This window comes from Hipposideros armiger, unplaced genomic scaffold (genome assembly GCF_001890085.2).
Source record: "Hipposideros armiger isolate ML-2016 unplaced genomic scaffold, ASM189008v1 scaffold_580, whole genome shotgun sequence".
Taxonomy (NCBI): Eukaryota; Metazoa; Chordata; class Mammalia; order Chiroptera; family Hipposideridae; genus Hipposideros; species Hipposideros armiger.
The window spans coordinates 247,739-264,520 of NW_017731930.1; the positions used below are offsets into that span (position 1 = coordinate 247,739).

At 38.8% G+C, this 16,782-nt stretch overlaps 1 protein-coding gene across 1 annotated transcript in view; it reads left to right on the plus strand.

Annotated features, from left to right (window-relative positions):
• Positions 1–16,324, plus strand: part of ACAT1 (acetyl-CoA acetyltransferase 1) — a 33,187-nt gene extending 16,863 nt beyond the window's left edge. Inside the window, exons 5-12 of the mRNA XM_019624140.1 lie at positions 51–151; positions 4,701–4,844; positions 5,244–5,394; positions 6,311–6,406; positions 8,811–8,924; positions 9,792–9,856; positions 12,012–12,169; positions 15,632–16,324. Coding sequence (XP_019479685.1) covers positions 51–151; positions 4,701–4,844; positions 5,244–5,394; positions 6,311–6,406; positions 8,811–8,924; positions 9,792–9,856; positions 12,012–12,169; positions 15,632–15,752 — 950 coding nt within the window. The 3' untranslated portion in view covers positions 15,753–16,324. The remainder of the gene's footprint in view (positions 1–50; positions 152–4,700; positions 4,845–5,243; positions 5,395–6,310; positions 6,407–8,810; positions 8,925–9,791; positions 9,857–12,011; positions 12,170–15,631) is intronic.
• The last annotated feature ends 458 nt before the right edge of the window (positions 16,325–16,782 follow it).

Here is a 16,782-nt window from a genome sequence, read left to right on the forward strand (position 1 = left end):
AAGAGTATCTTTGTTGTTCAAAAGTATGATTTTACTTATATTGGTTTTAGGCTTACCTGTTTCTACTCCATGCACCACTGTAAACAAAGTTTGTGCCTCAGGAATGAAAGCCATCATGATGGCCTCTCAGAATCTTATGTGTGGACATCAGGTAAGAAGCACCTTCTTTTGCAATTTTATAATTAAAATAAGACGCAGTGCTAAAAGACGCCAAAAAATATCTAAGCACATTCATGCTTTAGAAGTGAGATTCCTTCTGATAAGTATAGTTGCTATGTTGTTTCAGACACTCAGGAGTGTCTGGATGTGCTAATTCCTTTTGAAGTAGAGGTTGAAATGGTAGCTAAGTGTCTTGTGTTAAAAAGTTGTTTTCAGCCAAGGTGTTTTAGTCTTTGGATGACTCTTTACCTTTACTTAGTCTTTCCCTGACATTCTCGGTAATTTAAAACATCTTAAGTTTTGTATTTGCCAGAATAAGGGTTTTCATCATAAATCAGAGTAAGGTGCTGACCCTGGGAATCAAATCATTGGTTGAGCCCAGAACTGATAACTAATTTTGTAGTTCCTAATGGCTCAGGTTTAGTTGTTAAACTGTGCAGGCTTTTTATTGACCTTGCTGATTTAGATCTTGTCTTTACCTGAGATCAAGCAAGAGATAGCAATATGTGTGGTAGTGTTAGGAGAATAGACCTAGACTCATAGAATTAAGAGCTCATCAGATCCAAGCCCTTCATTTTTCAGTTGAGGGAAGTGAGTTTGAGATGACCACAGAGTTACAGGGCTGGAATTAGAAAACAGGCATCTCTATCCTTATCTAGTGCATTCCAGCCTATCAGAGCATAACATGCCAGGGTAAAAAAATCAGTTGTTTGCAAATTATTTCTTACATATACAATAACCATAATTATGTGTACCCTTCATATTACTCCCCCTTTGCTTTGTTTCCAGTGATAAAGCAAGCCAAAGAAGAAGAAAAAAGAATAGTGATTTCTGAGCTAATGAATCAGACTTTATTATAAGATATATGCATGTGCTAACAACTGATATGGTATATAAAAGTATAAAATGAAAAATAATTCTTTTTTTGTTCCCATCTGAGTCTGACTTAATTTACCACTTTCTTGTATTTTCTGACACTTAAGAGCAGAGAACTTAGGGCAAGTTGCTTAATTAAACTGTGTCTCACTGAATGTCTTGGAGATCTTTCTATATCAGCACACAAGATAGTATTCCATTGACCTGAACAACTATGATGTATTTTATGGGTTCTTATTGAATGGACATCTAGGCTGTCTCCAGTTTTTCCCTATTTTAAATAATGTTGCAGTGAGTTGCTATATGTATATCATTGTGTACTTCTAATACTTGAATCATCTCCACTGAGACAGCACATTATAGTGGTTAAGAACACAAAGTCTAGAGTGAGATGAATTTTAAATCCTACTTCTATCCCACATTAGCTGAGCACTTGCTATGTGACATTCACTGGATATTGGTGAAGAAAACATTAAAATATCTTGTCATGTGCAAGTCTGTCTGCTGGAAAAATTCCTAAGAGAATTTCTGAGTCAGATTTTAAAATTTTGATATTTTCACATTCTTTCCATAAAAGTTGTACCAGTTACACATTTTCAAAAGGTTGTGAGAGCTTGTTTGCCTGCATACAAGGTAACACCAAACCTTATCAAGCCAGTGGATAAAAATGGTCATGAGATTGTTTAGGTGTTTGAATGACAAGGTAATTTTTTTTTTTTCAAAATTGGGGAATTGGGGGAGGGGAAGTGTTGGGGAATTGGGGAGGGGGACCAGCCAAGTTGTTGTTCTTCAATCACCGGCAGCTCGTGGCCTCTAAACTCAAGGTGCTGTGTTACAATCTTAGTTGCGGGTGGGCGTAGCCACTATCCCATGTGGGAGTCGAACCCGGCAGCCTTGTTAAGAGTGCGCGCTGTATCCACTGAGCCATCGGGTGGCAGCTCAGCTCAAGGTGCCGAGTTTAGTCTTAGTTGCGGGCGGGCATAGCCCACCATTGAACGGCCAGCCTTGTTGTTAGGAGCACGTGCCCTCACCAGCTGAGCCATCCTGCCACCTGTTGGCAGTTCAGCTCAGGCGCAGCGTCACTGGCCCATGTGGGAATTGAACCAGCTGCCCTGTTGCTCACAGCTCGTGCTTTTAAGCTAACTCTTAACCAACTGAGCCACTCGGCCAGCCACAAGGCAATTTTGGTCTCAGTTGATTTATTGTGGTTCTCTAGCAAATGCTATTTGCACTGCATTAAAATGCTTTCAGTATTGTTTGATTCATTTCTGCATGTATACAATTGTCTTGACTTATAGGAATACTAGGAATTGCCTTATTTTGAATATTAATAATTATCTATGATTTTGGAAAATGTCAATTTTATTTTATATTGAAGAATGATCGATACCTCATTTTGTTACTTATTGTCATCATCCCCAGAAAATATTCAATATTTCAGGATAACTGAATAAAACGAGAATTGAAAATCTCTGTATTACAAAATGGGCAAAATAATTAGTTTTGGTGTAGAATTTCTGATTAAAGGCTGTAAGAAAATAGTGGCTTTAATTATAATGTTTATATTAAACTATGTATTTATTTTTATTTAAATTAGTTTCAGGTGGACAACACAGTGCAATAGTTATACTTTTTACCCCTCAAAGTGACAACCCCCTCCCCCAATCCGCCACCCTACTCCTCCCCCCCGCCCGATAGCATAGATATCTATTACAATTCCATTAACTCCACTCCCACACTATACTCCACATCCTGTGACTATATATATATATATTCAATTATAGTTGACATACAATATTATACAACATCAGATTCAGGTGTACAGTGCAGTGATCAAGCCTCTACTCCATCCATGAAGTGGTCTCCCTAACAAGACGTGACCATCTGACACCGACAAAATATTTACAACATTATTGATTATATTCCCCAAACTGTCTTTCATATCCCTGTGGCAATAGTGTAGTTACCAATTTATGCTGTCTAATCCCTTCCCCTTATCCCTCACCCTCACCCTCCTCCCATCTAGCAACCATCAGTTTTTCCTCTATATCTCTGAGACTATTGGTTTACTTTGCTAATTTATTCAGCTTTTTAGATTCCACATATAAGTGAGATCATATGGTATTAGTCTTTCTCTGACTGACTTATTTCACTTAGCATAATGTTCTCTAGGTCCATCCATATCATTGCAAATGGTTCGATTTCCTTCTTCTATATAGTGCAGTAATACTCCACATTGTGTAAATGTATCACAGTTTCTTAATCCAATCGTCTACCGATGGGCATTTCGGTTGTTTCCAAGTCTTGGCTATTGTAAATAGCGCTGCGATAAACAGAGGGGTGCATATATTTTTTTGAATTAGCATCTTGGGTTTCTCTGGATAGATACCCAAGAGTGGAATTGCTGGGTCATATGGTAGTTCCATTTCCAGTTTTTTAGATACCTCCATACTGATTTTCATAATGGCTGCACCAATCTGGAGTCCCACCAACAGTGCACCAGGGTTTCCTTTTGTCCACAACCTCGCCAGCACTGGTTTGTTGACTTATTGATGATAGCCTTTCTGACCAGGGTGAGGTGGTATAAACTATGTTTTTAATTAGCCCTTTAAGTGAATTTATTGATTTATAATAATAGGTTAATATTTATCAAACTTCTCTATACATGCCAGGTACCAAAGACATGAAAATAGATATGACAAGATTTCTGGCCTCAGAGGAGCTTAGTTTATTTTAGTGAGAAGATTCAACATATAAATATAGCTACAATACCGTGTAATGAAAGCATTATACAGCAATTGGAAGCACAAAAGGAGGAAACGAAACTGTTCTAAGAAGGGGTAGAAATAGGTGGTCAGGTAAAGCATGAAGCACTGTGTATTGGTTAGTTGTAAAGGAAATGTAGGTATTTTTACATGTTGGTAGATGGGTCAAAAAGTGCAGAGGTGTGTGTGAATGAGTGTGGTATCTTTGGAGACCTTTAAACTGTTCTGTGTGACCTGAGGTGTAGGTCCAGGCATGAGACTGGAAAGGGAGAGAGAAGTCAGATCGTTAAAGGCCTTGATAATACACTGTGCTGGAGTCGAGTGTGGATGACACCTGGATGGAAGGAAAGGCTGCATGTCAGATGATCAAGTACAAAATAATTTTAGCTGTCTGTTGAGGATCTCAATCAAGGAAGTAGTAGGAGTATTTCCACAAACTGAGATTACTACAAATGTTTTAGAACACATTAAATTTTTAGCAGTGTGAGTAAAATGAAGGGCTGCAAGATAGGAATTTTAGAAGATGGTCTTATATGAAAGATTCCCGGCATTCTTGTTGTCTAACTCTAATTTTAAATATCATTACATATTTTAGACCATTTCCTTTCATCAGGGTTAAGAGGGTACTTCCTGTATTCACTGGGTTGTTTAACCAAGTCCATGTAGAATACTTGTTTTTCTTTTTTCTGGTCAGCTGCTAAGTTTTTTGTTTTGTTTTTTAATTTACTAATCCACCATGTTTTTAATTTACTAACCCACCATCTTTTCTTTATTTACTTACTAATCCACCTCTAGGTGAACTGCCCTAGAATAGTTATTTCTTATAGCTGTGTCAAGGGTATAATGGGTTTGCAACTATTATCTATAGTATTGACATTGGGTTTTTGTGTTGCTGAGCAGGATGTGATGGTGGCAGGTGGGATGGAGAGCATGTCCAACGTTCCCTACGTAATGAGCAGAGGAGTGACACCATATGGTGGGTTAAAGCTTGAAGACCTGATTGTGAAAGATGGACTAACCGACGTCTACAATAAGATTCATATGGTAATTACTGCTTTTTAATGGGGAAATGCCATCTAACATACAATACTGCTTGATTTTTAAAATATGTATTTTACATATTAAACTGAAGGATGGGCTCTATAAGTGTTGATTTTATCCATTCAGCTTAGGAAAATATTTTTCTGTGCTCATTGCAACATCTTGTCTCTATTGTTGAATAAATTGCCCCATGCTTGAATAGGGCATTTTCTGACTTCTAATAATGGATTCTATAACATTATTTGCCTTTAAAATAGCAACTTCTGGGCTACTTCAAGTATTTAAAGATGAGACACGAGTAAAAAGTATAGAAAAGTGTATTTTAAGAAACTAAATTTTAGTGCTAGTGTTTTATGTTATGCAAAGGTAGTTTTTTTTTTTAAAAATTCCAACTTTTATCAGGGGAACTGTGCTGAGAATACTGCAAAGAAGCTGAACATTGCACGGGATGAACAGGATGCTTATGCTATTAACTCCTACACCAGAAGTAGAGCAGCATGGGAAGCTGGAAAATTTGGAAATGAAGTTATTCCTGTCACAATTACAATAAAAGGTAGAGGGATAATGTTCCAAAATAGATTTTAATATTTAGTACACTTTACATGTTGCTAAATTTTTATGTTTAAGTTTTAAATCAGTATACTTTTATCTTTGTTCATTTTAACTGAGGACACTGACACTTCTGCTTATGATTAATTAAGGGAAATGTTGCTAGCTGAGAGATAATATAGTTCAACCCAATTTAATATAAGATTTCAACTGAATTGCAGGTTCCACTAAACATATTATTTTGAGAAATGTATTTATTAGAACTCTAATATAAGTGACAGACAACACATTAGCTTAAATGAAAAAAGGGATTTATTAGAAGGCTACTGGGGGTGCCTCCCAGAACTGAGGGATGTACGGCAATAACCAGGCAGCTTTGGGAACTTCAGGGATTGGAGCTGGATACTCAGTACTATTAAGACATGCTTTTGTGCTTTATTTGCTCAGGCTTCTTCAGTTGCTGACTCCATCTCTACAGAGTCACATCTGTAGGGTTCTCAGTCAAAGAGGAAAGAGGCTTAACCAACTCCAGCAGAATACATCCATAGTAAGGACTCATTAACTTGGTTTAGGTTACATATCCATCTAGAAATGATTACTGTGTTCAGAATGATGGAACACTAGAGCTTATCCAGCTTAGGTTGGATATCTACCCCTGGAGTCACGAGCGTGGGATCTGTGATCACAGAAGGTGGAGAGAGGAGAGAGTGGGATGCAGCTGAAATAGAAGGTTACTTTAAGACACTAACAGAGATGATAGATTCTAGAGTAGAATTTACTTGGGATGGCTTAAGGTATGCAGCAGACATGCAAAGGGAGGCAGAGACTACCAGGCATAGTTTCTTGTATAACAGTTTCTACTGAATGACTAATTGTTGTCTTGACTGGTGATTACTTAACTTAAAAGGTTTTTGTTCTAGGTAAACCGGATGTAGTGGTGAAAGAAGATGAAGAATATAAACGTGTTGATTTTAGTAAAGTTCCAAAACTGAAGACAGTTTTCCAAAAAGAAAATGGTTAGTATTAAGAAATGAAGCATAAGAAAAATATGGGAGTCAGAATACTATTGGGTTGTCAGAAAAGTCATGACGCATGTTTGCGACCGATGGCACTAGTTCATTTTTGCAAGTACGAGAGTCATTCGCATCTATGTTATTGCTATATCATTTGACAGCTGAAAGTTCTAGCTTCATTCTAAAAAAAAATTGAGTGATTTGGTTGAGTTTTGAGATTTTACAAGTTGAAGATGGAAGACCAAACTGTGCATTTTTGCCGTATTTTACTGTTTAACTTCCATAAAGGGAAGAATGCGTGTCAAGCTTGTGAAAAGTTGCATAAAGTTTACGGTGACAATGCTCTACAAGAATGTCAGTGCCAATGATGGTTCACGAAATTCTGTGCTGGTGATTTTGATCTCAACGATGCTCCTCGGTCAGGGAGGCCCACTGAGGTTGATCACGACAAAATAAAGGCACTGATCAAGTCAAACCCACGTTACACAACACGAGAGATTGCGAAAATATTGAACATCCATCATTCAAGCACTTACGACCACCTGAAGAAGCTGTATATGTTAGCAAGCTCGATATTTGCGTTCCGCATGAACTCGACGTTCATTTGACGGTGCGGATAAACATCTGCAATATGCTCATTAAACGTGAGGAAAACGATCCTTTTTTGAAGCGACTGATAACTGATGATGAGAAGTGGATTGTTTACAACAATGTGGTGCGCAAACGGTCTTGGTCCCGATGTGATGATTCGCCTCAAGCGACATCGAAAGCAGACATTCATCAAAGGAAGGTTATGCTCTCAGTGGGATTTTAAAGGCGTCGTGCTTTTCGAGCTCCTAGCAAGGAACCAAACAATCAATTTGAATGTGTACTGTTGGCAATTGGACAGTTTGAACCAATCTATCATCCAGAAACGTCCAGAGCTTGTTTATTGTAAAGGAGTTGTGTTCCATCACGACAACGCGAAACCACACACAAGTTGATCACCCATCAAAAATTACTGGAGCTTGGATGGGATGTGTTGCCACACCCACCATACTCGCCTGACCTTGTACCATCAGACTTCCACTTGTTTCGCTCGTTTCAAAACTCCTTGTGTGGTATAACGTTCAATTCAGATGAGGCTGTAAATCAGCACCTTGTTCTTCGCAAATCAAGACAGGTTCTTCTATGAACAAGGAATTATGAAGCTCACTGAAAGATCGCAAAAGGTTATAGAACAAAATGGGCAATATATCATTGATCTTTGTGCTTTATATAAATAAATGACCTTTGAAAAACATAGACAAAATACGTCATGACTTTTCCAACAACCCAATATATCTAGTCTTGGAATTGCCTAGAGATTTAAAAAAAGTAATTCTAGAAAACATCTAAATGTTATTTAACATTTTCAATATATTAGGCTCAAGTGAAATTAACAAAACATGACATTTATCCAAAGTATATTTAAAATTGCTTAACATTTAATACCTTCAGAAGAGATTGTAGAATGACTATAGAATTGTTTTTTGCATGCAGTTCATCCTGAGAGTTTATTGTAATATAAAAGTCAAGTTTACATATTATGTTAGATATCTATAAGCTTGAGGACTAATATGACAACTGTGTTATTCACTGTGGTATCTCCAGTGCCTGGCATGTAGTAGGTCTTCATAAATAATTATTGAATGTTAGTATAAATGGGATCCCAGTGTTCTTAGTGGTTTTGAAATCCTTTGAGGAAAAAAAATCAGTTCTGCTTTTAAAATTGGCTGTGTACCGTTCTGATAATAACTGAAATTTTCCCGATTGAATTTCTCAAAACCAACTATAGGAATAGATCAGTTTTTTAAAAAACATGTAAAAATCAATGTTGCAAAAGCATATTTTAAAAATTTTAGCAGTCGAGTATAGGTTTTTCATTGATATTTTAAAAAATAGCTTAATTGACATAATTTACACACCATAAAATTCTGTTAAAAAATGTATACTTAAGTGAATTTTAGTATTCACTGACTTTTAACTTCAAGTGATTGTAGAGAAGAAATATCTGATTTAACACTGACTTGAAAATTATTATATAATGAGTGTCTACTCTATGGTGCATAAGCAAAGAGACTGGGAGAAAATATGAATGGGTCCTTATCTTTGAAAACTTGTCAAACAGCGTTTACAGCATCACACATGTGTTTCTGAGCTAGCTTTGAATAAAATGTTACAAAAGATTAACACGAAAAGGCATTCTTACATTAATTGTGTTATAGTTAGCTATGTGTTTCCTAAGGGCAGAAGTTACCTCCATCTACATTTGTAATTTTCCATGTACTTAGCAACCTAGGCAGTACTCTGTAGGAATTTGTTAAACTGGACCAAAGGAATTCAATGTGCAAGAATGTTTTGACTTCATGCTCACTGATGCTTTTAGGTACAGTCACAGCTGCCAACGCCAGCACACTGAATGACGGAGCAGCCGCTGTGGTTCTGATGACTGCAGATGCTGCCAAGAGACTCAATGTTAAACCACTGGCCCGAATAGCAGGTAGAAAATGTTCTGAACTTGTTTATTCCTAAACCTCTATTCCTGGAACTGAGTTTTCTTGTTGGTAATACATTATATTGAAGGTGGCTATTTCTAGCTATAAGTTGTGCTTTGTGACAGAATTTACTACATATTTTAATTGAGATAGAGGCTCCTTTAGTATTTTTATATGATTTGCTTTATATAAGAGTAAGCTTTAAAAATCTTTCCCTATCTTATATGATGAGTGGGTGAATATAGGGTGCATGTTTTACCCAGGCACTGTGGGGAAAGGTAGCCAGGCACAATCCCATATACATAAAAAGAACATGGGGTCAGGAGTCTAGAATATGAAGTCTAGATATTCTGGCGTACCCTCAGTCTCCTTAAGCCTGTTTTTAGCTGTAAAATCTGCCTTGCCTTCTTTATAAGGAGTTAAACATATTTTGTTACTTTATAAAACCTTCTAACTTCATTTTATTCTTAATTCAGATCATGGTGTCTTAACCTCGCACTGCTGACATTTTACAACAAATGGTTCTTTGTTGTGGGGGCTGTTCTGTGCATTGTAGGAATGTTCGGCAGCACCCTTGGCCTCTACCACTAGATGCCACAATAAGTGGCATTCTACCTGTTGCGACAACCAAAAATATCTCTAGATAACACTGATGTTCCTAGGGACAAATTCTCCCTACTTGTGAAAATCAATGGCTTAATTTATAATTTTATAAAGTATAGAATCTTAGAAAAGGAACAAATATATTTACATATATTACAGGGATTAGGAAACTTGCATTTTTTGCATATTATATATAATAGCTGTTAGATATAGCTTTGGGTGTCTATAAAAAAATTTTAATGACTTTTAAAATTTTATTTTATATAAAGCATTTGCTGATGCTGCTGTAGACCCTATTGATTTTCCAATTGCCCCTGCATATGCTGTACCTAAGGTGAGAACATACTCCATTATACCAACTTATGGTTTGCTTATACCAAGGTTGCAGGTTTTAAACATTATTCATCTCCGAAAGCATTGAGATAGCTTGAATTACTTTTAAGTTGCATACCAGTATGGTACCACAATGTAGGAGGTTGGTATGGCAGAGAAAAAGAGGAAGTGCTGAGAGTCCTGGTTCTACAATAGAATTCAAAGCAAATACTACTATTAGAAGGAGAGGTCTCCATCCAGAAAGAGAACTGCTGGGAATCAAGTATTAGAGTAGAAATAGAGATAGAAAGAACCTACACACCCCAAATTGTCAGTCCAAACTTCTGTGGGAGATTGTTAAGAGATCAAAGGAAAAGAGAGCGCTGAGGATGTTTAGGGATCTCAGAAGATTCCAACAAATATTCCCTTTCAGAAAGAGAGGGAAGGCCTCATCCAAGAGAGTTAGTGAACTTCACAGAGCACCACCGAGATTAAAAAAAAGGCAGAAATCAATGGCTCCAGGGTGAGGACTGAAGGGACAGCTGCCATTTTCCCTGTGTTAAGCCCTCCCCCACATGGTCAAAACTGAATCTGCATTGGTCTGGTGAACTCCACTTGTTTCACCCTGGTGACTCCTTGGGACATTACTGCTCCCAACTTGCACACCATGGGAGGCAATTTCCGAGACCTGCAGCCAGTTTCACCCCACCCACTGTAGGAGGCTCCTTCAGCAACAAACAGCTGGCATCAACTTGCAGGCCACCAGGGGTACGTTCACGACCAGCAGCCAGCGGTCTGTGCTATAGTGTTTCTTGAACACTGGCAGGCCCCAGGTGGTCAGCAGCTGGCCCCTGTGTGCTCTGAGCCTTTTGCTGAATAGCTCTAGGCTCAGCACTGGCATCAAACCAGAATCTATATTAACCACCTGCCCTGCCCTGGTGACTCCCTAACACTGTGCTTCACCCAAACTTGCATGCCACAAAAGGGACACTCCTGTAGCATCTGGCTCAAGTGACCATGGACACTGGGTCCAACAGGACACCTACTACATAAGGCCAACCTACCAAGACAGGCAGATGTAACATGCATAGAAACAAACACAGAGTCAGCCAAATGAGGAGACAAAGAAATCTCTCACATGAAAGAATAGGACAAAACAAAAAAAGAACAAAATTGAAACAAGCAATCTATCAGATGCAGAGTTTAAAACACTGATTATAAAGATGGTCAATCAACTTTGGAGAAGAATATATGAACTCCGGGAGAACTTCCATAAAGAGATAAAAACCATAAAAAAGAACCAGTCAGAAATGAAGAATACAAAAACTGAAATGACGAATATATTAAGAGGGAATCAACAGCAGACTGGATGAAGCATAGCATCGAATCAGCAATCTGGCACTTAATTGTAACAGTAAGAAAAAAAGAAAAAAAAATGAGGCTAGTTTAAGACCTCTGGGACAGCATCAAGCATAACATTCACATCCTAGGTAGTTATCAATGGGTGAATGGATAAAGAGGAGGTGGAACACATATACAGTGGGATACTGCTTGCCTGTGGAAGGGAACGGGTCCATCTGTGGTGGCATGGATGGGCCTGGAGGGTATTGTGCTGAGTGGAGAATGTCAGACAGAGAAAGACAGATGCAATGTGATTTCACTTACATATGGAATCTGAAGAAGAAAATAAATGAACAAACAAAACAGAAACAAACTCATAGATACAGAGAACATTTTGAGGGTTGCCAGATGTGAGGGGGGGTTGCGGGGACGTGTGGAAAGGGAAGGGATTAAGGACAAATTGGTAGTTACAAAATAGTCATGGGGATGTAAAGTACAGTATAGAGAATAGTCAGTAATATAGAATATAGTCAGTATTGTAATGCATATGCATGGTGTCTGATGGATACTAGACTTATTGAGTGATCATAAGTTATATAAATATCTAACCACTGTGTTGTTCACCTGTACTAATACAATAGTATGTCACCTGTAATTTGGAGGGGGGAAAAATATATATATTTATTATATATATTTAATATATATATATATATATATATATATATATATATATATATATATGGAAATACAGACCGAAATTGCATAATTTCAAGAAAACAATGAAAAGTTTTTAATGTTAATTATTTGAACATAATCTATATTTTTAAATATTTTAGATTCTTAAAGATGTAGGATTGAAAAAAGAAGATATTACAATGTGGGAAGTAAATGAAGCCTTTAGTCTGGTTGTACTAGCAAACATTAAAATGCTGGAGATTGATCCCCAAAAAGTGAATATCAATGGAGGAGCTGTTTCTCTGGGACATCCAATTGGGTACGTAAAATCATAAAGAAAAATAACTAGGTTATTGGCTACTTTATATTTCTGTCTGAACTTAAACTGCTTCATGTTAATTCCTATTAATCTAGGTTTAACAGTTTTCCTTTCCACCCATCCTTCATAAGGCAAACACCATTTGTGATAGGATCCAACACTGAATACATCTGTCATATTTGTTGCTTAAAAACTTAATATTGTTTTTATGCTGAAGATTTAAGATTAAAGTTTATGCTTGGGCTTTTAAAAACGCTGTTAACCAGATTTAAAGCTTCTGGTCAAGATGGCAGTATAGGTAAAATTTGTACTTGCGTCCTCGCATGACCACATCAAAATTACAACTACAGAGTAACCATCACTGAGAATCACCTGCTAGCTTAACAGAAGTCCTATATCTAAGGATAAACAGAAGACGTCGAGATTGATAGGAGGGGCGAAGATGTGGAACAGGCTGGTCCAACACCCACGTGTAACCATTAAAAATCAAGAGGGTTATCTCAGCTGCAGGGGTCTCCCCTGTGGAGTGAGGGGTCCCCGTCCCACACCATGCTACCAGCCCAGGGTTCCAGTGCCAGGAAGAGGAGTTCCCATAACTTCCAGCTGTGAAATCCAGTGGAAATTGTGGCTGAGTGAGATGGAAGGCAGCTGCAGTCCCAGGCGGTCCTCTGAAAGGGCCCATGAACTGACTTACTTGTTGATGGATTCACTCGCTCTGAGTTGCAGTGCTGTGACAGCAGCTACAAAGGCACCAGGGACTTACAGGGAAGAAGTGAATTGTCTGGCTTCAGAGTGAGGGCTGGAGGGGCAACTTTCTCCCAGACTAAGGAGCTAGCAGAAGCCCTTCTTTTTGTTGAGTCCGTCTTCCCTGTGTGCAGAGGTAGGTAGCCACTATAACTGAGTCCCCATCCACCTAGCTAACACCATTTGTCTGCCCCACTCTGTGATTCCCTGAGACCCCACCCCACCCAATTTATGGGCCAGTCCAAGCCGCTTCCATTGGCTGTTCCATACAGATGGCCGGTCTTGGCTCATTCTGTGGCCCTTCCTAAAATCTCTCAAATGATCACAAAATCCAAATAAGCAGCATGTGGATTGTTTTCCATACCTGTGGTGAGCAGCTCTAAGCCCAGCACTAGTGCTAATTGGCTTTGGTTTGTGGCTTGGCCTCTAGACGCCCTCCAAGGCCAGCATGGGTGGCAGCTATCCACTGATTGCTTTGTGGATCATGCCAGTGGCCTTGGGCAGGCTGCAGCTGAACTTGGTCTGCAGCATGGCCCCTCACAGGAGGCCCCAAGGCTGACACACCCAATGGCCAGCTTTGGACTGTGCCAGAGCATCATTCGGCTGCTTCCAAGAATGACACAACCAAAGGGCAGAGTGGGCAGGCACCAGAGCCCTGCTAAAGTATATCCTGCTGGGATTTACTGCTGTGTAGGATCAGTCCCTGTACCATAGCTCCTCCATTGTAGTTATGGCCAGTCCTTACAACCAGTCAGCCCGAGGGTCAATCCCTCTCACTGAAGCGCAAACAGCTGTGACTCAACTACAACAGGAGGGCACACACAAGCCAAACAAGGGTTACACCTGGAGCACCCAGCGCAGTTGACCAGGGAGACTGCACCACTGGGCCCCACAGGACACCCACTACATAAGGCCACTCTACTAAGACTGGGAAACATAGCAGCCCTACCTAATACATAGAAATAAACACAGGGAAACAGCCAAAGTATGGAGACAAAGAAACATGTCCCAAATAAAAGAGGAGAACAAAGCTCCAGAAAAAGAACTGAACAAAAATGGAGTCAAGAAATCTAACAGATGCAGACTTCAAAACACTGGTTATAAGGATGCTCAGTGGTCTCAGTGAGAACTTCAAAAGATAGGAAACATAAAAATGGAAACAGAAAACATAAAAAAGAACCAGTCATAGATGAAGAATAACTGAAATGAACAATATATGACAGGGAATCAATAGATTACATGAAGCTAAGGATCAAATCAGCAATTTAGAAGATAAAAGTTGCAGAAAAACACCCAATCAGAACAGCAAAAAGAAAAAAAAGTCCAAAAAAATGAGGATGGTTTAAGGGGTCTCTGAGTCAACATCAAGCGTACCAACATTCACATCATAGGGGTACCAGAGAGAAGAGAGCACGGAATTGAAAACCTATTTGAAGCTATAACAACAGAAAACTTTCCTAACCTGCCAAAGGAAATAGACATTCAAGTCCAGGGAGCACAAAGTCCCAAACAGGATGAACCCAAAAGTCCACAGCAAGACACATCGTAACTAAAATGCCAAAGTTTAAAGAGAAAGAATCTTAAAAGCAGCAAGAGAAAAGCAGTCAGTTACCTACAAGGGAGTTCCCATAAAACTATTAGCTGATTTCCGAACAGAAACTTTGCAGATCAGGAGGGACTGGCATGAAATATTCAAAGTGATGAAAAGGACCTACAACCATGATTCCTCGATCTAGAAAAGCTATTTAAAATCAAAGGACAGATATAAGAGCTCCCCAGACATGAATAAGCTAAAGGAGTTCATCACCACCAAACCAGTATTACAGGAAATGTGAGGGACTTCTTCAAGATGGGCTGGGGGGGGGGGGGGGGGGAGGAGGAGGAGGAAAAAAACAGCTGGGGCAGCAATACCAGACAAAATAGACTTTTTAACAAGAGACACAGAAGGACCTTTCTGGATATTTATCCAGAGAAACCCAAAACATTACTTTGAAGGGACGTGCATTTGTATGTTCATTATAGCATTATTTACAATAGCCAACATATGGAGGCAACATTAGTGTCCATCAATAGATGAATGAGAGGAACATTACTCAACCATAAAAAAAGAATGAAATCTTGTCATCTGCAACAACATGGATGGACCCAGAAGGTATTGTGCTGAGTGGAGGAAGACAGAAACAGACAAATGCTGTGATTTCACTTATATGTGGAATCTAAAGAACAAAATAAACAAGAAAAACAGACTTATAGAGAACATTTTGATGGCTTTCCGATGGGAAGGGGGGGTTTGTGGGATGGGTGGAAAAGTGGACGGGATTAAGTAGAAATTAGTAGTCACAAAATAGTCATGGGGATATAAAGTATAACATAAGGAATATGGTAAATGATATTGTAGTAACTATGTATGCTGTCATGGGTCCTGGATTTATTGGGGTGATCACTTCATGAGTTATATAAATGTCTAATCACTGTGTTGTACACCTGCAACTAAGATAATATTGTATGTCAATTGTACTGAAAAATAAAAAAATATTTAAAAAAATAGCTCATTAAAAATAGCTGTAACCATTCTAGAAACAAGTTTCTTAAGAAAAGTAGTTAAATTCAGCTATAATGGCTAATAAACTTTTTAAGAAGTTTACTTGGAATAGAAACCTTTATGTATTGATAAATTTCATAATTTATTAAAGAACCAAAATGTTTTCTTAATCGTAGGATGTCTGGAGCCAGGATTGTCGTTCATTTGGTTCATGCCTTGAAGCAAGGAGAATATGGTCTTGCCAGTATTTGCAATGGAGGAGGAGGTGCTTCTGCCATGCTGATCCAGAAGCTGTAACACAACTTTTGTTGTTCAAGGCAACAACCCTACGTGGTCAGAAACCTGCTGTAATCTGTGTGACTACCTTGGGTCACCTTGTACTTAAAATACTTTTTTATTATTTTCTATTTTAACTGTTTAAAAATAAGATGAAAAGTTGCAATCCCTCAACTTTTTGAAATTAGAAATAAATTTTTTCTTCTGATTTAAATTTAAATCTTTAGATGTTTAACATTTTTATATTATAATTATATTTTAAATATGAATGTGCAAACTTAGTGATGTATAAGTAGCAAGGAGCTTCCATTTTAGAGAATAATTTATATTTCTGAAGATTGTTAAAGATGTGATGAATGTCATCTATAGCTAATTTAGATTTAGTAGACTGTGAGAGTGGCTGCACTGGGCAAAGTGGCAATGCTCCATTATCATTAGTGAAGAAGCCACCGTGTGTGCAGTGTGGTTAGATAAGGAGAACCCATGTGCTCAGGTCTAGAGTGGATATAATTGCTCATAAGATCAGCATTCAGGATTTGGGGAGGGATGGGTTCACAATTAGAAAATCCTGGGATTTTAATTTTTTTTTTAAAGATTTTATTGGGGAATTGGGGGAGGGGAACAGCGCTGGGGAATTGGGGAAGGGAAACAGACAAGTTGCTGTCCTTTTGTTCTTCAGTCTACTTGTGGAGGACGTTACTTCATTGGCCCATGTTGGTATTATCATTGTGCTCTTCCTGGGTGAGGCAGATTGGTCTCCGGCCTCTGGACAGCTGATCACAGCAGCTCTTGGTAGCTCACACCAGCTGCAGGCCGCTAACACTGGCTGCCGGCTACTCACGGTAGCTTATGGCAGCCCACTGCAGCCTGTGCAGTCGCCGGCGACTCATGGCAGCCCAGCTCCAGGTTGAGCTGTTGTTCACCATCTTAGCTGTAGAGGCCAGTCACTGACCCTCATGTGGGATCTGAACCGGGGCCCTGCTGCTCAGAGCTGGCGTCCCAAGCCAACTCTTAACCAACACACCACTTGGCCAGCCCTGAATTCTGAATT